Source organism: Silurus aristotelis (assembly GCF_946808225.1).
Source record: "Silurus aristotelis genome assembly, chromosome: 13".
NCBI lineage: Eukaryota > Metazoa > Chordata > Actinopteri > Siluriformes > Siluridae > Silurus > Silurus aristotelis.
The window spans coordinates 24,945,319-24,966,936 of record NC_139586.1 but is presented as its reverse complement, the minus strand read 5'-3'; the positions used below and the strand labels follow the sequence as shown (position 1 = coordinate 24,966,936).

The 21,618-nt window shown below is 38.2% G+C and overlaps 1 protein-coding gene across 1 annotated transcript in view; it reads left to right on the top strand.

Moving 5' to 3' along the window:
• Positions 1–21,618, top strand: part of gpc5b (glypican 5b) — an 84,983-nt gene extending 63,365 nt beyond the window's left edge. Inside the window, exons 8-9 of the mRNA XM_083559213.1 lie at positions 525–663; positions 20,091–21,618. Of these exons, the coding sequence (XP_083415339.1) occupies positions 525–663; positions 20,091–20,236 (285 nt within the window). The 3' untranslated portion in view covers positions 20,237–21,618. The remainder of the gene's footprint in view (positions 1–524; positions 664–20,090) is intronic.

Here is a 21,618-nt window from a genome sequence, read left to right as displayed (position 1 = left end):
CGATAAAAATTTATTTCAAAGTAGTTTGCCCTGTATCGGTACTACAAAGGGGTAGTACGTTATTTGTTGACGTTACGTTCTGATCTCTGATCATCCAGTCCTGCTCAGTGCTTACTGTTTATTGCCATATTGCTTAGCGTTCTGCCTTCCGTAGCGAAGCACGGGTACTTTTCACGGGTACTTTCCGCTAGTGTATATATATATATATATATATATATATATATATATATATATATATATATATATATATATATATATATATATATGTACTTTCCACAGGTACTTTCCGCTAGTGTATATATATATATATATATATATATATATATATATATATATATATATATATATATATATATATATATAATTAATTTTATTTATTTATATTCTATTTCTGTTTCTCCTACATGTTAAACAGTCATAAAAAAAAAGCATTTCACTACATGTCATACCCTGTATGATTGTGTATGTTGATTTGATAGTGTACAGAATAAAATTCTGACCTTGATGTCTGTGGTGTATTACAGGATATGTGGATTGAAACAGGACTAGACGATGGGCAGCATGGCCTCTTGCACGTGGACAGCGGCAGTGGAACCGAAACCAGCGGCGAATGCGATGATGAAGATGGGTGTGAAGCTTCAGGGGAGGATGAGGAAGAAATAGGTGCATTTTTTATTTAATCTTGATGGTTAAAACATTTTTTGTGTATTTACTCATAAACAAGACATATTCGTTAAGGTTAGAATTTGGAGTGGGGTTTGCATTAAGAGCAAATTCATTAGATTTTATACATAGTTTTCCATCAGGTGGTCAAATTTAGATTTATAGACTGTAAAATGACAGATATGAATGTATAAGGGATGCGGGTTTGTTTAATAAGGATCAAGTCCTAATAAGTTACCTGAAAATCTATTGTACACTGCTGTCAATAGACAATCAATGAGTTTAAAAAAAAAAAAAACATGGTTGGTATTGATCTTCTGAAGGTCAGGTTAAGCAATTGGTTCTGTGCCTTTTCTTGACCTTTTCAGGTTTAACCCCTAACCTTAACAATACTACACATGAATAATTAACCAGGCTTTAAGCTTGGAGCTGCAGTGTTTCCTTCAATATATTTATTTTTCTGAGGTAAAAATTGTAAATAAATTAGCCTTGATGATGCATTTTGTACCTGTGCATCAGAAATCATTTACAAATTTTGTTACTGACTGGAAAACATATTGTTTGAGATTGTCTGAGAGGGACTAAGTAACTAGCTAATAATAACAGATGCAAAAACTTTGGGATTATGACTGCACAAGTGGGAGATAGGTCCATATGAGGAGTGAGCATATGATCAGTTTGATCAATCAGGTTGATTGTTTTAATGCTAATATTTAAACTGTAAACAGAACAAATATATTATTAGTCCTAGACAGCATCATCTAACTAACTTGTCTACCTTAGGTGTAGCCTTGGGGAAAAGGAGAAGTAGAAGGCCGCTTCTGAGAGGATTATATATTAAATGAGCACTGACTGTTTAAGAAAAGTTGTATTATGGGATTTTAAGGACTTCACAAAACTGCAACAATGAAAACAACAATTACAATATGAGACCAGAAACATATTTCCATGGTGCTGTGCATACCTTCTTAGAATTAAATCTAAAAGCTGTTAGTTTCCACTTCTAAGCCAATGCAGTCTGTCTGAGCATTTGCAGGATTTTCTCCCCTTCCAGCTCCCAAACTCACACCAATCGAGGCCAAAGAGGCTGTGGATGGAGACAGTTAAATTTCAGAGCCAGCTGGCTATCCTAAATCACTCGCCAATTTCAGTAATCACTATGACTGACGTAGCACATTTTTATTCTACATCAGCATTTTCTTTTGAATCTATCTATACCCAAACTTACATACATACATACATACATACATACATACATACATACATACATACATACATACATACATACGTACAAAAAAAATTCATAATATAATATTAATAATAATATTATTCTCACTATTATTATTATTATTATTATTATTATTAATATTATTATTATTATTATTATTATTATATAAAATACACAAATAGACGCACACAGGTGTGTGCATAAATTTTTGTTATTATGTATGCTATATTGTATATGACCTCCTTCAGTGTTTTTTTATACCTTCAACATTAACATAAACAAAAAAAATCCAAACTTTGAAAGAACACATATGGAATTATGTGATAACCAAAATATGTTTTAAACAACCAAAAACATGTTCCAATCATGTTACATATAAAATAGCTACATTTCGCATTTTTTTTTATCAGATTCTCGAGGCAGTTACCTGGAATGTTTTCAGTTCACATTCATGAGTTAATTTGTGAAATTTCTTGCCTTCTTAATGTGCTTTAGACCATCAGTTGTCTTGTGCAGAGGAAAGGCTGAGGACAGAGTCAACAGCCCTATTAGTGCTAACACAACTACTGTACAAATCCATATCACAAGGAACACTTAGTAAATAGAAAAGACAGTCCATCATTATATTAAGAAGTGAAGGTCAGTCTCTCTGCTGCAGTGGATAGGTTTATTAGAATTACCAGCTTCAGCAACTGACAGTTTACATAAATGCTTCTCGGAGTTTAACTGGCAGACATATTTCAACATCCACTGTTCAGAGAAGGCCTTCATGGTTGAATTGTGGCAAAGGAACCATTACTTTGGAGAAACAGCAAGCAATAGAGGCTTGCTGTTGTAGAGACAACACAAGCAATTGACATTAGATCAGTGAAAACTGTCCTTTGGTCTAAAGAGTTCACATTTACATTTTTGGCTCTAACCACTGTACAGAAGGAGAATCGATGGTTCCTGAATGTGTGGCTGCCACTGTAAAGCCCTAAGGTGGGGGTGTAATAGTGTGAAGGTGCTTTGTTCGTGACAATGTTGGTGATTTAGTTAAAATTGAAGGCACACTGAACCAGCATGGCTGCCACAGCATTTTACGGCAACATGCTATCCTATCTGGTTTGCACTTAGTGGGACCTAGGTTATGTAAGAGCTATTTGTTCAAGAAGAAGAATGATGTTGTGTGATGCATCATGGTTTGGGATGAGTTTGACTAAAGACTGATAGAAAAGCAGCCAACAAGCACAAGTGTGTGTGTGTGTGTGTGTGTGTGTGTGTGTGTGTGTGTGTGTGTGTGTGAGTGAGAGTGTTTTTCAGGGGGCTAACTATGCTAAATAACAAACAAATTATTGATATTAAAATGAATTAGATGCCTTAGATTCAGAAATGGTTATTAGCGTAACAGATCCTTATAAAAGCTAGATAGCTTAGATTGCTAATGCAGATTTGTACCTGATACATGCAGGAGCATTGTGTTTCATTTTTCTTGTAAGTTAAACAGCCAATCAGAATAGTGGAAATTTACATATCATAGTTGTAAAGCCACTGTGGACTGCGTTATTTAAATGGATAAAGAGAGGTTCTACAAACATGGATCATGCCTAAATGAGGACTTTATGGAAAATTGACAAGAGTTGATTTAAAACTATAGACGCTTGATTCTAATGCAAGATTGGTTTCACCTGCAAAGCTTTTGACACAATCAATTATGTGCTTCATTTGCAAGAAATGACCATCTGAATCAGGGCACGTTTAGGTCCTTTTCACTCTGCTCTGTCTGCCATGATCTGATAGTGACTGACAACAAACAATATGCCATTTGTACACTTTGTTTGGTTTTGGAATGATTTGGATTATCAGGCTTGTGCAGGAAGAAATAAATGACAGAAAAACAAAAAAAAGCTATCTGAAGACAGTCTTTTTTGTCAATATCAGTTTTTCCAATTGATTCAATCTTCTGGCTGTAGATTCCATATGCTTGTGTTTTGAGGTGTGACCTGGGATTACACATTGATTGCTTCAGTCTGTGTTCACTGTCAATAATGCTAATACTCTTAAATTCGCGCACAAGCTCCCAAAGCTTTTTTCACATTCATTTTGCTGGAAGCTTCCACTGGCCTTTAGAGCTGTTTGACCTTATAGTTGAGTGGGGATGAGAGTTATGTCCAACCAAACGCTTCCTGTGTGTTTTATTCCTGTCTTTGTCCCCTTACTTGTCCTTTTCTTTGCTCTGGCAGACCCCTGAATCTGCAATGCCCAAGGCGGATGTGGTATAGTTAGCCTGTAACTTTATATACCCAGTTTATAGAAGCCGGGTCTGATAAGTAGTTGCTGAGACTGAAATCTGGAACCTGGTGTAAGAAAATCTCCAAACAGAAGTGTGTCTATGTGTAAATGAGTTTGTGTGTGTGTGTGTGTGTGTGTGTGTGTGTGTGTGTGTGTGTGTGTGTGTCAGGCTATGACAAATGACAAAATGACAAAATATATAGTTCACCTACTAACCAGTTTGTTCAAAGCTGCATGGTTGTATATACTGGAAATGCTATATGTCAAGTAGCAAACTCAGCAAATGTCCTTGCTGTCTTGCACCCGTCAACATATTATGGGTGTATGTGTGTTCACCTTCCAATGTTGACATTGCAAATTCTCAAACTGTGTCAAATGCATTGTGTGTAACTGTTTGACTTTCCTACCTTTAACTAGGAGGCCTTAGCATGAATGTGGCTCCTCTTTGATTAATCAGGATTCCTCAGGGTATAAGGGTGAAGGGGCCATCGTTCAAACTGCCGTCTGCAGACAGCCCTCTAGGCTCAGAGGGAAGTTTCAGGCTTAAAAACATGAATATTGTATGTTGTATATTACAGAGGGCTGTTGGAGGGTTGTCTACATTGACTTTTGTATTTGTTGTTGATTGCAATGCGTAGGTATTGGACTGTGTTTCTGTGAGCTGGTATCGGTTAGAGGTGTGTGTGTGTGTGTGTGTGTGTGTATGTGTGCCTGCATGCGTGTGTGTGTGTGTGTGTGTGTGTACACACTTCTCCTTTTCCTTTCTTGGGAATTGTGGTCTGGATAATGAAGAACTCATTACCAATTCAACTAGGATTGCACTGAGACAGATAGCTTTATATTGCCTACCTCAAGCCTCGAGTGAAGGTCAAACAATAAGACTGTGTGTGTGTGTGTGTGTGTGTGTGTGTGTGTGTGTGTGTGAGAGAGAGAGAGAGAGAGAGAGAGAGAGAGAGAGAGAGAGAGAGAGAGAGAGCAAAGAGACAGTGCTCCATTGTCTCCATATTGCATATATCAAATCACGGAAAAAGGCTGCATTATATATATAAAAAAAAAAGAAAGAAACAAAAGCGTTTGGCACTGTTTGCCAGCCATGTTTCACTGACTGACTGTTCTTGTATTGACTTTGGCATTCCTGTGTATCTGCCTAGTCAATTACCAGATTACCTTCCCAGCATCAAACACACTAGCAGGCATGCTTCAACAGCCTGGTAAACTGTGATTACAGTGACCTCATTTCCAGCCCCTGTGCCAAACACACACCATCAGCACTCACCTGCTTCTTTCTTTTCCACCTTTTCAAGCGAAAACAGTTTCGAATGTGAGCTCTGTGTTTCTCATTCCTGCTGTTTTCATCTCTTGCATGCATTTTCCAACTCTAACATGCCGTGCTTGACACGTTATATCATCATTTTATTATCAGCATCATTATGAAGCTGTGTGAGGTGTGTTTGAGCGGGAAACGTGCCGAAGACACGTTCCAAACCCTTAACGTGCATTTTTTTGTGACGCAGAATTAAAAAAAACATCAGCTATATCCAATGTTGCAATCATCTGCAGTTATTCTAAGAGAATTGGGTCGGAATATAAGATGCCAGTCCACCTACATGCATGGTAGACTGTAGTACCCAGATAATACATGGAAAAAATAATTGAAACCACATCAAACCATGGTTCAATTCTAACAAGGATCGCTGGAGCTGTAGAACTGGCATGTTATAAATATTTTCCCTCAGTAGATGATGAGATCATGGTGGTGAAACCACTGTCCAACACGTCACTACTTTTAACCAGTAAAAAAATCAGTGATTTTCACCATTGTGTTATGGTTAGTGTCAGACAGTTGGTGAGTTTGGGCTGTCTCTGATTACCCTGCCCCCAGGCACATGCGCACACACACACACACACACACACACACACACACACACACACACACACACACACACACACACACACACACACACATCGATTCTCGTGCAGACCTAGGAGCTTATGGCTAGTCTGTTCCTAAGCTAGTTCAGTTTTAATTCAGCATATTCACTATGTACATCACAAAGTCAGCACAGGTTTGCCTAATGTTTATTACATTACAATGCACAAGCCTTATTTAAATTCAACCTTTTCCTTTTTTTTTTTATTATATCGCAAGAAAAACAGAAGAAATTATTATGATTTTATTTGGCATCTAGCTTTATGAGGGTGCAATGTTTCAGATCACGAGCTGCAAATTGCTTCTATCATTAAGCTCCAGTTTCTTGTTTCTAATGATTGGCTGTGTTAAATGGCGTTGCTGAATTTGGGGAAATGAGGCCTAAAGTGTTTATTCACAATATATTTACTATATTGAAACAATATTAGCCTGGAAGAAACATGGAATGAATAAGCGAAACCCCAAACAGACACTGACCTATATTCAGGATCAGATGAGGATCCCTGCAGCTGTACGACTGCATTGTTACAACATTCGACCAAAATGTTTTTCTGATGTTGTTATGATGGTAGTGAAGAACACTTTAACACATCGTTACATTTAGCTTCATCAATGATTTTACCCATCGGTGAGGTTTCAGACAGGCTGGTTCGTGTATCTCTAGAACTTCTGATCTTCTGGCAAGCAGCCTTTCTGCAGACAGAAACACTGGTTCAAGGTAATAATCGCTTTCTGCTTGTGAAATTATCCATGGATATTCAGCTGACCTTTTCCTCACATGTTGCTAATTTGACAAGCTCTTGTCTGCTTTTTCTTTACATCCTACAGAAGGATTCAACCATTTTTATCCACACAGGCTGCTTAGGTGCTTGTTCAGTCTCTTGTCATTTTGCGACTGGACTACTGTAACTCTCTGCTGGCAGGTCTACCTCTGAATGCAATTCGTCCTCTGAAAATGATCCAAAACGCAGCTGCGTGACTTGTTTTATACCTGCCTACTGTAGGTTCTCTCACACCACCCCACTGCTGCACTCCCCCCACTGGCTTCCAGTAGCTGCACTCATGAATCCGATTCAAAACCCTGATGCTTGCCAGAAAGCCAAAAATGGACCAGCACCTTCTTAGCTTAAAGCTCTTATCACTACTCCCACTGCACGAGGTGTGAAGTAACGAAGTACAAAAACTTTGTTATTGTTCTTAAGTAGATTTTTTTTGGTATCAGTTTTTTACTTCACTGTTTATTTTTCGGACAAATTTTTACTTTCACTCATTACATTTTTACACAAATAATATCACAAGTACTTTTTACTTTTTACTTTTTACCGTTGCGTTTTGTGGCATTTTCTCCTCATGATGTCGAAGCAAACTGAATAGCTAAGAGCAATATATAATTTGAATCTCTAAAGGGTCTACTTTTATTTGTATACCCTCATAACAACAACAAAACGCTGTGCTTTTGTAAAATGAAGAAAACAGACAGGAGGCGCCCTCTGCCATTTCTGTCATTACTCTTCACACACACAAATAAAACAACATGAATCTCAGTAAATATTTGCATCACAGACATAATAAATATATGTATGGAAAGTTTGAAATGTCTACTTTTAAATAAACTCACATTCACATCGAAATATTCTATGATTATGTAATCCGTATGAAGGTTAGAAAAGGTACAGTTTATCCGGTATCACCTTATTAAACGTCTGTGTGGAAACATAGCAAAATTTTTGTTTGGTGTCCTGATGATTTACAAATTTAAAACACCACTATTACTTGAAAACATTTAAAAGAATACTTTGTCTTAATGCTCTATGTATGATTAGAGCATTACAAACTTGGAAAGTATCTATTTATGCTACATTTAGAGCAGATAAAATGTGCGATTAAGTTGCGATTAATCACGAGTTAACCCACAATAATCATGCGATTAATCGTGATTAAATATTAACAACCGATTGACAGCCCTAATATTAATATGATGTGAGGTCCAGTTACCATCGTGACACTAAAACAGGTAGTTGTAATGGCTACTTTTTACTTAAGTAAATGTCAGAGCCCAAACTTCTTTACTTTAACTTAAGTGAAGGATGTGTGTACTTCTGCCACCTCTGCACTGCACCATGCTCTTCTAGCACTGCTTGACTGGTCCCACCATTATTTAGGGTAAGAGGTAGGTATACATCAAGACTCTTTTCTGTTCTGGCACTGAGGTGGTGGAATGAACTTTCTCTAGATGACCAAACAGCTGCATCATCTTCAAACTATAGGCGAAGACCTACCTATATTTCAAATACTTAAACTAGCCCTTATTTTCTCTGTGTCCTATGTAAAATAAATAAATAAAAAAATGAAAAAAAGAAGTGTGCTCCCAACAGAATACATAGGAATTTTAGTGTGATGGTATCCTCAGATTGGAACCTAGTGAACCAGTATTGATTTATTCATTGATAGAGACTTCAAAGCACCTTTGTAAATGTACTTAAGGTGAGTGGAAATGCATCTCGGATTGTACACATCTGAAGCTGAGACAGCAGAGTGAACAGACTCACCAAAACTGGACAGCTGATGCTCTGATGAGGCTTAGAATTTGGTGCCAACAGCTTGAATCCATGAAGCTGACCTGTGTAATGATAGAGGGAATGGTCTCTTTGCACCATGTGTGCACATTAAAACCAATCATTCATTGCCTGAATGCCACAGCCTGAATGACTATTGTTGCTTACCATGTCCCTCACATCATGGCATCAATTTACCTTCTTCTAATGACAGCTTCCAATGTAATAATGCACCAAGCCACAAAGAAAAAGTGGCTTCTAACTGGTTTCGTGAAAATAAAATTGTTTAGCATTCTTTAAAGGCTGGTCCAATCACCGTTCTGAATCCAATAAAGCATTATGTGAGACAGTCATATGGTCAATATTGACCAGAAGGTCAAATGGAATTTTTTCATCTTTTGGAACCCATGTCATGAAAAAAGCGCTGTTTTGAGAGATAAAAAGATGTTCAGAAAACATGTGGAACATTACTTAATATCATATAAACATTCCTGTGTTGGTATTCTACTCTATTTATTCAGTTTTCTCAATGTCATCTACAAAACATGATACCACTATGACTTCAGATAATCCTCTAAACAATAAGACAGTATCCTAATTGTATCCTCATTCCAGTTCCTACTCAGTTCCCTCAAGTTTCTTGTCTTTTTTTTTTCATTTCAATGTTACAGTCATTTGGAATCCACACGTCGATCAGCACTGTTGGTTTCTCTGCTCCTTATCTGTTATTACCGTGTTACGTGTCTGAGTACATAATATTCTCCAGGTGCAGGATCGGAATCTTGCGCTAGAGCCATGAATGTAATATTGTGGATGTTGGTGTTGGAATCTGGGTGTCTCTGCTTACCCTGCCCCCAGGCACACACACAGTTTGCCTAACAGCCTAACAGCCGACTGTTTCTAAACCAGTTCATTTTTGATGCAGCATAGCACCTCGCAAAGTCAGCACAGGTTTGCATAATGTTTATTACATTACAATGCACAAGCCTTATTTAAATTCACCTTTTTTCTTGTTTTCAAAACCAGACAATCATTAGAAACAAGACAATGGAGCTTAACGATAGAAGCAATTTGCAGCTCATGATCTGAAACCAGCGGTGCAAAAATGGGGTATGCAGTATATATGATAAAAAATATGGGCTCTGCACATAGTGGGGGCTCCATTGCATGTAATGTATTTATTCTTGTATTTACCCCACTTTTTTGGTAGTGGAAGGTGGGCACCAATCATGATCTTGCATAGCCTTATGCAAATGTGCACTTGTGCCCCTTACTGAAACATAATAAATAAAATATCAATAATTACTACGGTTTTAAGTGTCTATGCTGAATTTGTGGAAATGGTGCCTTAAGAATTCCCTTTGTTTCCTTTTTGGATCTTCTTTGTCTGTCATTCTTTTGTATCCGTGATTATAAAGAAAGCTGAATTCATTATTACTCCTTGATGTCCTGCTGTGCTTGTCGATCCCCTGTCGAGGGTACATGCTGACAGCGCTGGCATCGCATTGCCGTCGCCCTGGTCACATAAACGGCGGCATTTTTTGGTACCTGCTGTCTCTTTTGTAGCTGTGGGTGATCAAATGAGACAAGATTTTGTCTCGTCTAATGAACATCAAAGTGTATTATTAACCCATCATGCCTGCTTAGATCTGTGTGCAGTGAAGATGCATTAACAAAAAACCTTTTGTCTGGCACTCCTTGCTGCTGACTTTCGTCTCGAGCCTCTTCAATCAAATATGGTCTGAACTTTATTCTACGGTGTGCAGAGCTGTGTATTTACTTTTAGCTCCTGTATTAGCTTCAGCTTAAACACTGATCTTAAAGCAGGCTTAGAGGATTGACTAGAAATAATGTGAATTACATTTTTTACTTTACTGCTCACATATGCACACGTCTTTGGATTCAGTTACTTAAATTAAAGGTTTACATAAGGTAAGTTCTTTATATCACCAGCTGGGTTACGTCGCCTGATATTAGATCTGTATGTACACTGAAGGCTGGCCCATATGGTCCAATTCAACAGATGAGCAACTGTAGCTCAAATTGCTGAAGAAGTTAATGGCGTTAATGCTCGACGGGTCAGAACGGTTTTGCCAGCAAATGGGGGACCAACACATTAGGCAGGTGGTCATTATATTATGCCTGATCAGTGGCCATAAAGTTACTACTGGCCAGTGTATGTTGCAATTTTTCACTACTGAAGAACCCAGTCACTTTGCATGTGTGCTTTAATTTTTGTCTAGTTTATTCCTATAGTGACACACCAATGACACAACTGAACTTTGGATTCTTTTTCGCTCACTCAGCACTCATAACCTTTTTTGAGCTCTTGTCTGTGTATTCACTTCACACGAAAACGAGGCTGAGAAACAGACATTAACACAGTAGTGCAAATGGGTGTCAGGTGCCAAATAAATCAGTTCATCCCTATAAACCATTTACAATTCAATTTTAAGTTTGTCCCTAATGAGCAAGCCAGTGGCGACTGTGGCAAGATTAATCACCCTAAGATGGCATTAGGAAGAAACCTTCAGAGGAACCAGTCTCGAAGGGAACCCATTCTCATCTTGGTTGCACAGAATGTCCATTCATTACAGTTCCATAGGTGTGCAACCTGTGGGCCTGTGCCTTTGTAGTAGACTGTTGATTTTATTACACTTTTGTAATGGCATTTACAGCAAATGTTTACTCTTTAAGAGCGTCCTACAATTATCTTATTTCTACATCTGAGCAGTTGAGGGCTAAGAGGATTGATCAGTACCCCAGCAACAGCAGCTTGGTCAAAACCTTCTAGAAGTTCAAAATCTTAACTACTGCCTGTTACAATGTGGTTTGCATTCAAGCCAAGTTGAGTCATGCAATCTCTTTGAATTAGCTAACTATCAATATATAACAAATTAAACTCTTTTGGAAGTTCTTGTGTATCTATTCAGTGTAAAGTCTTAATACACATTTTGTTATGTAAGTTCTTACCACTTTGGTAATGCTGTTTTCTTTGTTCTGGCCCTTCTGGACTGTTGCCTTTTGTCAGCATTATTGTTGCCTGTCTTGATTTTTGGATTGCAATTTCACTTTATTTGCCTTTATCCTTATGCACATGGATTCAAATGCTTTACCAGTCAGACATGTTACAATACCTTAGTCCTGGATCATCAAATCTGGATATTGCTAGAAATAACAGCAAATGCAATTTGATCTTTGGCAAAAATGTTCTCAGCATACAAGTACGGTTTTCTCTTCTTGTAATTGAGAAACGTGAAAGCCAAGATCTAGGCTATGCCAAGTTTGGAAAAATCGGAACCTTGGCATAACACCAGTGCCTGATCCTGACACACTTTTCTTGCTTTGGTTCCTCTCACACTTCAAACTCACTTTATGTATCCTAATGCTCTACTTTCCCTTCTGCTGGTCCCACATTTTTACTGTAACCACTGGCATTTCCTAAAAGCAGCTTGTTCCCGAATGTCATCATTTGGTGGATAAATATTACCCGGTTACTCTGGATTTATAATTGAAAATGTAACCATGTCTTTTTGCTTATACTGAATCCTTGAAGCACACTTTATTCACTACTTGGTGTTAGAAGAGAAGGTAATTTTTTTAGTCTGGTTTCTCTCAAGGTTTCCTCATCATGCCATATCAGGGCTTGTATCATTGCTGTCACCTCTGTGTTGTTTTTAAAATTTAGGCTTCTAAATACACTATATGGACAAATGTCTCTTGTGGACATCTGACTATAAGATATATAGGATGCTTCAACATCCCATGCATTAAGTCCCCATTTGCTGTTAGAACAACCTCTTCGAGGAAGATGTTACACTAGATTATGGAGTGTGCTTGAGCAACATATTGGTCTCCTGGTTCAAATGGAGGGAAAATGTAATGCTACCAAATCTAGAGACATCCTATACAATTTTATGCCACCAATTTTGTGGCAACAGTTTGGGGAAGTGGCTGCAAGTTCGCTTCGTTACCATGTTTACTGTAAAAAAAAAAAACACTGTACAAATTAAAATCGAATTGAACTTCACCAGCGTTGTCCCTTCTGATTACAGACATTTGTTCAGAAGTGATAAATTATCATACTGTGTGTTAGCGAATGTGTGCTTGTTTGTTTGTGTGTGTGTGTGTGTGTGAGAGAGAGAGAGAGAGAGAGAGAGAGAGAGAGAGAGAGAGAGAGAGAGAGAGAGAGAGAGAATGTTGTGACTGTGGACAGGTGCACACTAAACATTTTATGCAGTGATTCTCAAAGCCAATCTGAGAATTTCATAGCTGTTATGCAGATTTAATAGTAACAAAACACTGATCATATCACGCATTAGCAAGAAGTAAACCAACACACACACACACACACACACACACACAAACACACACACACACACACACACACACACACACACACACACACACACATGTGCAGGTTATTATCTTCCCCACACTTCTCATTCCACCACCAAGGAACCCCTGAGGCATTTCACCTTCAGTGTGAAACAGATCGGCTGAGCTCTCTGTTCTCATCAGCTTGCACCAGATCGGTGATAAATGACTCCTTTGTGCATTGTGCACTATATCTCTGTGGTTATTTTGTAAAAGGGCCTGGAATCGTGTTTCGTACAGTAGAGGTGTGGCTGCTGCTTTGTCGTCTGCCTTCCTCTACCTATTTTTTCCCTCTTTGTGTCTGATCAGCTCATGACAAGGAAGTGTACAAGAATTCTGGTTGGGGCAGCGAAAAAGGCCATCAGCATTCTCAAATTAATACATGTCTAAGGCTCGTAATTGAATACTTGAATGAGGTTTTTCTTGTGCAATAAAAGAAAAAATAACAAAAAACAAGACAATCATGTTACCAAAGCCATAACGGTTCCAATTAATAATTATATATATATATATATATATATATATATATATATATATATACAATTCCTCTCATATGAAAGAGTTTGTTTAAATAAAAAAATATATATATCAATAAACACACACTATCTCAAAAGTTAAACAATTATAGCCTGACATTATGATCTAGTAGTGAAGACTATGTTGCACAGTGTTGTATCAGTTAGACTAATATATAGTTTACTGGCTAATGCAATCACAATAACATTGATAGTCAGCATTTATTTTAACTAATATGAAATTAGAAAACACATGGACGATTTTAAATCCTTGTTTATATTCAATAGTAACCATATTGGGGAAAAAGCTCAAATTCAAAACTCAAAATCTCTTAAGGAAATTTCCCAGACAATTTCATTATTTTTTTTTTTTTTATCCTGACCTTTCAAGTAAGCTTAATATAATTAAAATGAAGAAAGAAAGAAAAGTGCAGAGTTCAAAATCAATAAAATATAGTTAGCGTGAAACCAAAAGTTCTAATAGCAATATATACATATACATATACATGCACATGTATACCAGTGCCATGCATTTATCATTATGATGGCTATAGAAAACATCAATATGATACAAAAATGCAGTATAACGCAGTGCTTAATCACAAACAGGTATCTATGTGTATGTGGTGTAAATGAACACAATTCAAAGTCTCCTTTCACTGCAGCCAAAACTGCACTGCCTACATGCATCATCTCTAAGCAGTAGCATCAATATGAACTTTATTCAATGACCCCAGGTGGCATTTTTGTGCATTCTTGTGCATTTTCTCCATACATTACAGTTTTACTGTGAATTTGAAATGAAAGCAAATTGTGTGTTTTTGTGCAAATTCTACAGGAAAAAAAACACAAAGGTAAATGAAATAAAAATTATAAGAAACGGTTTGGCCGACCTTCCCTCATGATGTCCAGCTTTTCTTTAGAAGTCTGTTTTGTAAACGTCCTTGTAAGTGTGTCTGCAACCAAATCAATTTATACTCCCAATCATTAATCATTATATTTTTTTTCTTGAAAGACTTCTTTGCCTCACCTCCTCACAATGCATACATGGGCTTGGTATTTTTACTGTCCACAAATTTACATACAGTGTGGTTTCTCCAGGAGACGGATGTACATCATTATGCAGCTCGAGTCCAAGTTTGGGTCTGGTGCACAGTTTATGATCAAAACCCTACCAGCCTAATAGGCCATTCTTAACTGCCGGTTATAATGGCAGCTCCTGCCTGACAGCACAAACAATACCAATCTGGGCTTTTTTTGGTGAATTCACAATTAGTTATTACAAGAAATTTGTGTCCATGGTTATCAAAAGCTAGGAAACAAATAGGTTTAAGTTCTACGGAAAAGTGGCAGATTATTAGGCGAAATAAATTACACAGTCAGATGGCGCAGTGAAAATAAGATACTAAGGTTGATTCATAGATAGACACATACACACACATACAAAGACACAGCAAGCCATATATAAATGCGCGTCGACATATTAACTCATCGGCATACTATATAGTGACACCAATGCCATCATCTATCAGACAGTGACACATTCTGATACAGCACTCTTATTTGTGTGTGTGTGTGTGTGTGTGTGTGTGTGTGTGTGTGTGTGTGTCTGTCTTGCTCCTGATGATGTATGGTTTTTATCATCTGTTGTGAATTATGGATATGATAGATTTTTTTAACACACTGTCACATAAAACCATCACAGGTGTGTGTGTGTGTGTGTGTGTGTGTGTGTGTGTGTGTGTGTGTGTGTGTGTGTGTGTGTGTGTGTGTGTGTGTGTGTGTGTGTGTGTGTTTGTGTGTGTGTGTTTATCTGATGTAGCAGAGCTGAATCTCAGGGATTTCACTGTGCAACACCTGCACATATATCAACCGCACATGAAAAATGGGGATTCTTATTCAGTCTCTCTTTTTCCCCCTTCATTCTCTCTTTTTTAGTATTGCTATCAGTCTTCTGTAATTCAATGTTTCTCGCTCTTTTCTTTTCTAGCTCTGTTCGGCTTCTCTCTGCCTATACATCTCAGTCTGTTTTTGTTCTCTTTCACTTTCTCTTTCTGTCACTGATTGCTTCTAACTTTATCATTCGATACCCCCACACACTCCCTTCTCTGACACGAGGAGAGTATTGTTCTGAGCAACTCGTGTTTAATGGCCACCATTAAAATAAGACATAGAATCATTATTCTAAGGCTGTGAAAAAGAAACATTAATGGTACCTAATGCTAATAAAAGGTCTTCTCATCTTCTCACCTTCTTGAACTGTGTTTATAAAAAAGAAAAAGACCACCTGCTTTTTTTATCGTTCTTTTCTTTTTTTTTTATCAAAGTTTCTGTTTCTTTGTGGATCGTTTCTTCAAAACAGAACAGACAGTTTCCCACTGTCACTATCATTTTGCACACCTTAACAACGATGAACTATAATGAATGAATATTCGGGACCACCCAGATGAGGATGAGGTTTCCCTTTAAGTCTTTCAAGTCCAAAGGTTTCTTCCTAATGCTATCTCAGGGAGTTTTCACTTGACACAGACCACTGACAAACTAAAACAATTATAAGAAACAACAAAAAAATACATTGTTTTATTACTGCTTTATCTCTGTAAAGCTACTTTGAGACAATGTCCATTGTTAAAGGCGCTCTACAAATTCAAATTATTGAATTGAATTGATTTAAATTGAATTGAAAAAGGTCACAGTGCAATACTTTTGTCTCTAAACGAGCATATTTTAAACATGATATTGCCAAAAGATTTATTTGTAAAAGAATGCTGAGGATGGAGGCAGGAGGAAAAGAGGAAGGCCAAGGAGGAGGTTTATGGATATGGTGATAGAAGATATGCAGTTGGTTAATTTAAAAGAGGCAGATGTAAAGGACAGAGTGTTATGGAGACGGGTGATACGCTGTGGTGAACCCTAATGGGAGCAGCCAATAGAAGAAAAAGAACAAGAAGAAAATGTTGGCAATGGATTGAAAATTGTTCAAGGCATCACCATGTTAAACCTTTTTTATAGCACAGTGCTTTTATATTATCTGACAAATTCTGAGCTGTTGTCAGACATTGATTTATTTTCTACAACAGCCTCTCTGATAGTATTGTTTCTAAAAGTAACAGCGTACCCCTGACTTTGAACATACCATTCCACATTTATTCCACATTTGCTATTGTAATCTTCTGGGAAGATGTTCCGCTAGATTTTAAAGGTCACATGTACATTATAGCACAGTAAAATTCTTTCTTTGCATATCCCAGGATGTTAGGAAGCTGGGTGTAGAGCGCAGTGTCAGAAATGAAACAGGGCTCCTGAAGCACAAAGGGTTAAGGGCCTTACTCAAGGGCCCTAAGAGTGGCAGAGAGATCCTGAGGCTTGAACCCCAGACGATCTAATGAGTAACACAGAGCCTAACCTAAATGCGCTGTCCCTGTCAGGCTCTCCTGGATTTCCCAGCATGCACTTCCGGTCCGTGAAGCACTTTTCTGGCCGGCACTAACACTTAATTCTCAATTTAAGGAGGATCCTGTTCTGTTAGCGTGTGTTCCTGTCAGCAATCTCTCCTGTTTCCTGCTGGTCATTGCTTCCAATTTCCTGCCCGGCCCTGTGTTTTTTCTCTGCCGGTAGCAATACAGCTACCGGTTGCGTATTTCGCAAGCGGCTGTGTTTATCTTGCTGTCACGCTATGACAACAAATTTAATTATGAATTATTATCAATTTGATCAATTAGTTGTAGCAATCCTCCTCCAACCCATATAACATATACAATACCACAACTCCTCTCTCTGCACCCTGTCGTACACTTTCTCTAGATCCACAAACACACAATGCAACTCCTTCTGACCTTCTCTATACTTCTCTATCAACATTCTTAAAGCAAATATTGCATCTGTAGCGCATGATACCATACAGTTACTCACTTCTCTCAGCCTGGCTTCCACTACTCTTTCCCATATTCACACCCATGGTGTGACTGATCAACTTTATACCCCTGTAGTTACTGCAGGTCTGCACATCTCCCTTATTTTCAAAAACCGGTACAAGCACACTCCTTCTCCATTCCTCAGGCATCCTCTCACCTTTTAAAATTTAGTTAAACAATCTTGTTAAAAACTCCACTGCCATCTCTCCTAAACACCTTCACGCTTCTACTGGTACGTCATGTGGTCCAACCAACTTTCCCCTTTTTATCTCTTTATTTCTTCATTCTACAGCTGCTCTCATTTTTTTTCTTACTAATCTTATCCACTTCCTGCTTCACCATCTTCACATCATCCAACCTTCTTTCTCTCTCATTTTCCTCATTTATCCACTGCCCAAAATACTTCCTCCACCTTCTCAACACACTCTCATCACTAGTCAACACATTTGCATTCTTTATTGTTTCATCTTACATCACATCCTTCCTAGCTCTGTCCTTCTGCTTTACCAATCGGTACAAATCCTTCGGTCCTCCTTCCTTAGTGTGCAACTTCCCATACAGCTCCTCATATGCCGTTTTTTTGGCTTTCGCCACGTCCCTCTTCACCTGCTGCATCTCCTTGTACTCCTGCCTGCTTTTCTCATCACTCTTTCGATCCCAATTCTGTTTTGCCAACCTCTTTCCCCTTATGCTCTCCTGCACTTTTCTTATTCCACCACTATGTCTCTTTGTCTTCCTTTCTTTTTACAGATGTTACACTAAGAACCTTTCTAGCTGTCTCCATTATCACTTCTGCAGTAGTTGCCCAATCATCCAGCACCTCTTCACCACCACTAAACCCCTGTCTGACCTCTTCTCTATGATGTGTTCAAAGTAGGCAAGTCATAGCTTGATGATCCTTGATCTGGCTTGATTTGTATCAAAATTAACATTTTTTCTTCTGGCCCTCCATGGTATTGATAACATTCTTTTCCAGCACCACATTTTGAAGGCGCTAAGTCGTCTTCTGTCTTGTTTCTTTATAGTCCAGGTTTTACATCTGTATGTTACCACAAAAAAGACCAAACTATGTACGAGCAGTGTCTTTGTCAATTGTGAAATGTTCCTTGACCTTAAGAGCCTGTCCAGTGATTTCAATGTTGTAGGCCATACCTATCCATTACCTCCTCATAGTTTCTGTTCCCTTCTCCAACATTGCCTTTGCCTAGCTTCACTTTAAAAGAGGCAGCCACACTTCGGGGAGCGGGGGGGGCCAAAGAAGGACATAGCATCCACAATCCACCTGGGAAACGTCTCTTCAACAAAAGGAATTGTTCCATAACAGCGCTCCTTTAGTCCCACTACATTAGAGTAGAAGATAACATTGAGGCTGAAGAATTGGTCTGAATTAGGATTATTCCATAATCTGGACACTGAGGTGTGCAGATCAGGAAAGAATGTCAGGCCCCAGCATGGGGGCAGTGACTTAGTTCACAGGAAGCGCTCATCAACTTTGTTTTGAGGACGCAATTCCTGCTTTTTAGCTGGCCAAATAATGTTTAGCTTAACAACAGCTTGAGTTGTTACCACCAAAAGTTCCTCAAACTGGATTGGCTGCTGAGGCAAGTCCACAGGTTCGTCCAGTACGTAGCCCCCCTCATCCCTCTCCTCGCAGGAAGAGAGGTGGAACGGCACGTCCTCTCCACAGGGGGAAGACCTGAGAGAAGACCTCCGAACCCTGAGAGAAAGTGCTGGATCTGGCAGGTAAGGAAAGAATGGGATGTGGCCGATTGATGGATCTTTCTGCCAGATCCATTTGTGAAACCCACAATCATGACCTTTGCCTCAGAAGAAGCGTGGCCATCTCGAAGAGCGCTCTCCGGGAGCATAGACATACGTACACAATGCAGAGAGAGCCCTTGAGAGCTGAGCCGAGCATGCTTCACCCCAAACAAGCGACACACTTGTATTTTAAGTGGCTTTGTGCACAGAGGCATTGTCATGCTAGTACAGGTTTGGATCTCCAAGTTTGAGTGAAGGGAAAACTCAATTCTAGCGCATTCAGTTTGGGGGGAACCATACATGGATGGAAAAGTCAGGTCTCAATACTTTTGCCCACATAGTGACTTATTATATATAGCAAAACATTTGCCTTTAATTTAATATTTTTTAATATTTACAATTTAATATTATAAATATAAAAAAATGTTAGAAACACAAGGAAACTTTTGATAGCACAGCATTTTTAAACTTTTGATTCTGATTATTAACAAGGTATTGATTTTCTGCAGCAGCAACATTTTCGTATTATATTACAACAATTTCGTTTATATTACTACACTCATTCTCATTTCAACAGTAGACTCCTTCATGAGGATATGGATAGCAGATGTTCCACATAAGTTGACTGAAAAAAATGTGTGAACTTGATATGAGAAAATTCATGACATGCAGTTATTAATATAATGAATAATAATGAACTACAGGATGGTAACAGTAACTGCACTTTATAAACCCCACACCTTGGACGTCTGGGATTAGTCTCTCTCTTTCCCTGACTCTCTTATCTTCCATCTTCCCTGCCTGATTCTCCCTCCCTCACTATCGTTCTTTTTCTCTCTTCCATCACTGAACATGTGTGTGTCTTTGTTTCCACAGGCCCTGTCGTCCCTTCCTTTACATATCGACCTGTAAAACAAGGATTACCCTTCAATCTTTCGCCAGCGTTCAGAACACACTCCTCCCCACTCGTGTTCTCCCTGTCTCTCTTCTCCATGCTGCTGTCTATCCTGAACTCCACCTAAAGCCTCAAGCACACAAAGGAGGACTGAAGTATGCACTTGCATTGGACTCTCGGATGATCCGACCCTCTCCATCCTCCATAGCTGTTCTTTACAACAACCCCTCCAGTTACCCACAAAGTGCCTTGTTTTTCAGTTATTTTGTAACGAATTGCAGTTCTAAGTAGAATTTAAGCAAATAGTAGACAATTTATAGACAACTCCAAAATGATTGGCACATTTACAGGCAAAATAATTGTTTCATTTTTTTGTGTTTAAATCATCACAAAACCAGGGTTGTAGAGGTTATTATTTAACCCAATATAGAAAGGTGCAGCCGAATTCTCAATTGTGATTGGTCAGATAAATTTTCTATAAGAGCTGCTCTGACAGCAGTGAAACTGCAAATTACAGATTTGATATTAATTCTGAAATGATCGAATCTAATATGTTATCATCTCAAAAGTAACAGCGTATACAAAACCGCAGACTGCACACCATGATGAACTGTCTCACATGTATGAGGAATAAAAAAGCAGCTGATACTGAATTTTCTGTTATGGGAAAATCTCAACATCATTTGCTTTTTTTTTTACATTTTAAAGCTGATGTAATTAGACGTGATTCATATAATATAGTTTCAGGTGCCTTGTGTGCAATCTAAACCGACTCATTCTGACAATGCTTAAAAAAATATATATATATAAATAACATGAGATGATTGTGCTAGATAATGTATTTTATGTTGAATGTGTAATGATTTACTTATGCAGCTGGCATGGGCAGAGACTAAACCGGAAAAAGCGAACGCGTTCAACATTGGGATATATAAGAAAATCTTGTCATGTTTAAATGTCATTTTTTTGGCCAAACCGTTTCAAAGATTTGCTGCTATTTGAATTCAAACTCAACACGCCTCACCTCGCAGTATAGTGTAAAGTCGTGTGGAAAGCTCTTTGTTGCATCGTATGTGTATAAAGGCACGCGTGACCTTAATAAAGTCTGCGTAAGGAATGACAGCAATGGCAATAGTTCAGTTAAATTTCTATTTGTTAGTAGAGCACTGAGATGTTAAAATTAGGTATCATGCAAATTAGCATAGCATGTTTGTGAAACAGAAAAATACAGCAGTCTGGCTTGTACGTTGTGTGATTTACCAATAAAGAATGAGCCCTAAAAATGGTATTGATAAACTAATTGAAAATGTATGTAGGCAAAATTTCATAACATTGTAATTGTCGGCAACATTTCTGTCCTTTTGTCTTATGAATATTTGTTCTGTAAATGTGTTTTAGCGACACTTCCTCGCATGTTGGCTGAAGCGTGGCACTGATGTGACAAAAATGTGTTATGAGGAGCTACTGTCGTGTGTAAATCGGTCAGTAAAATGTTATCTGATTTCAGAA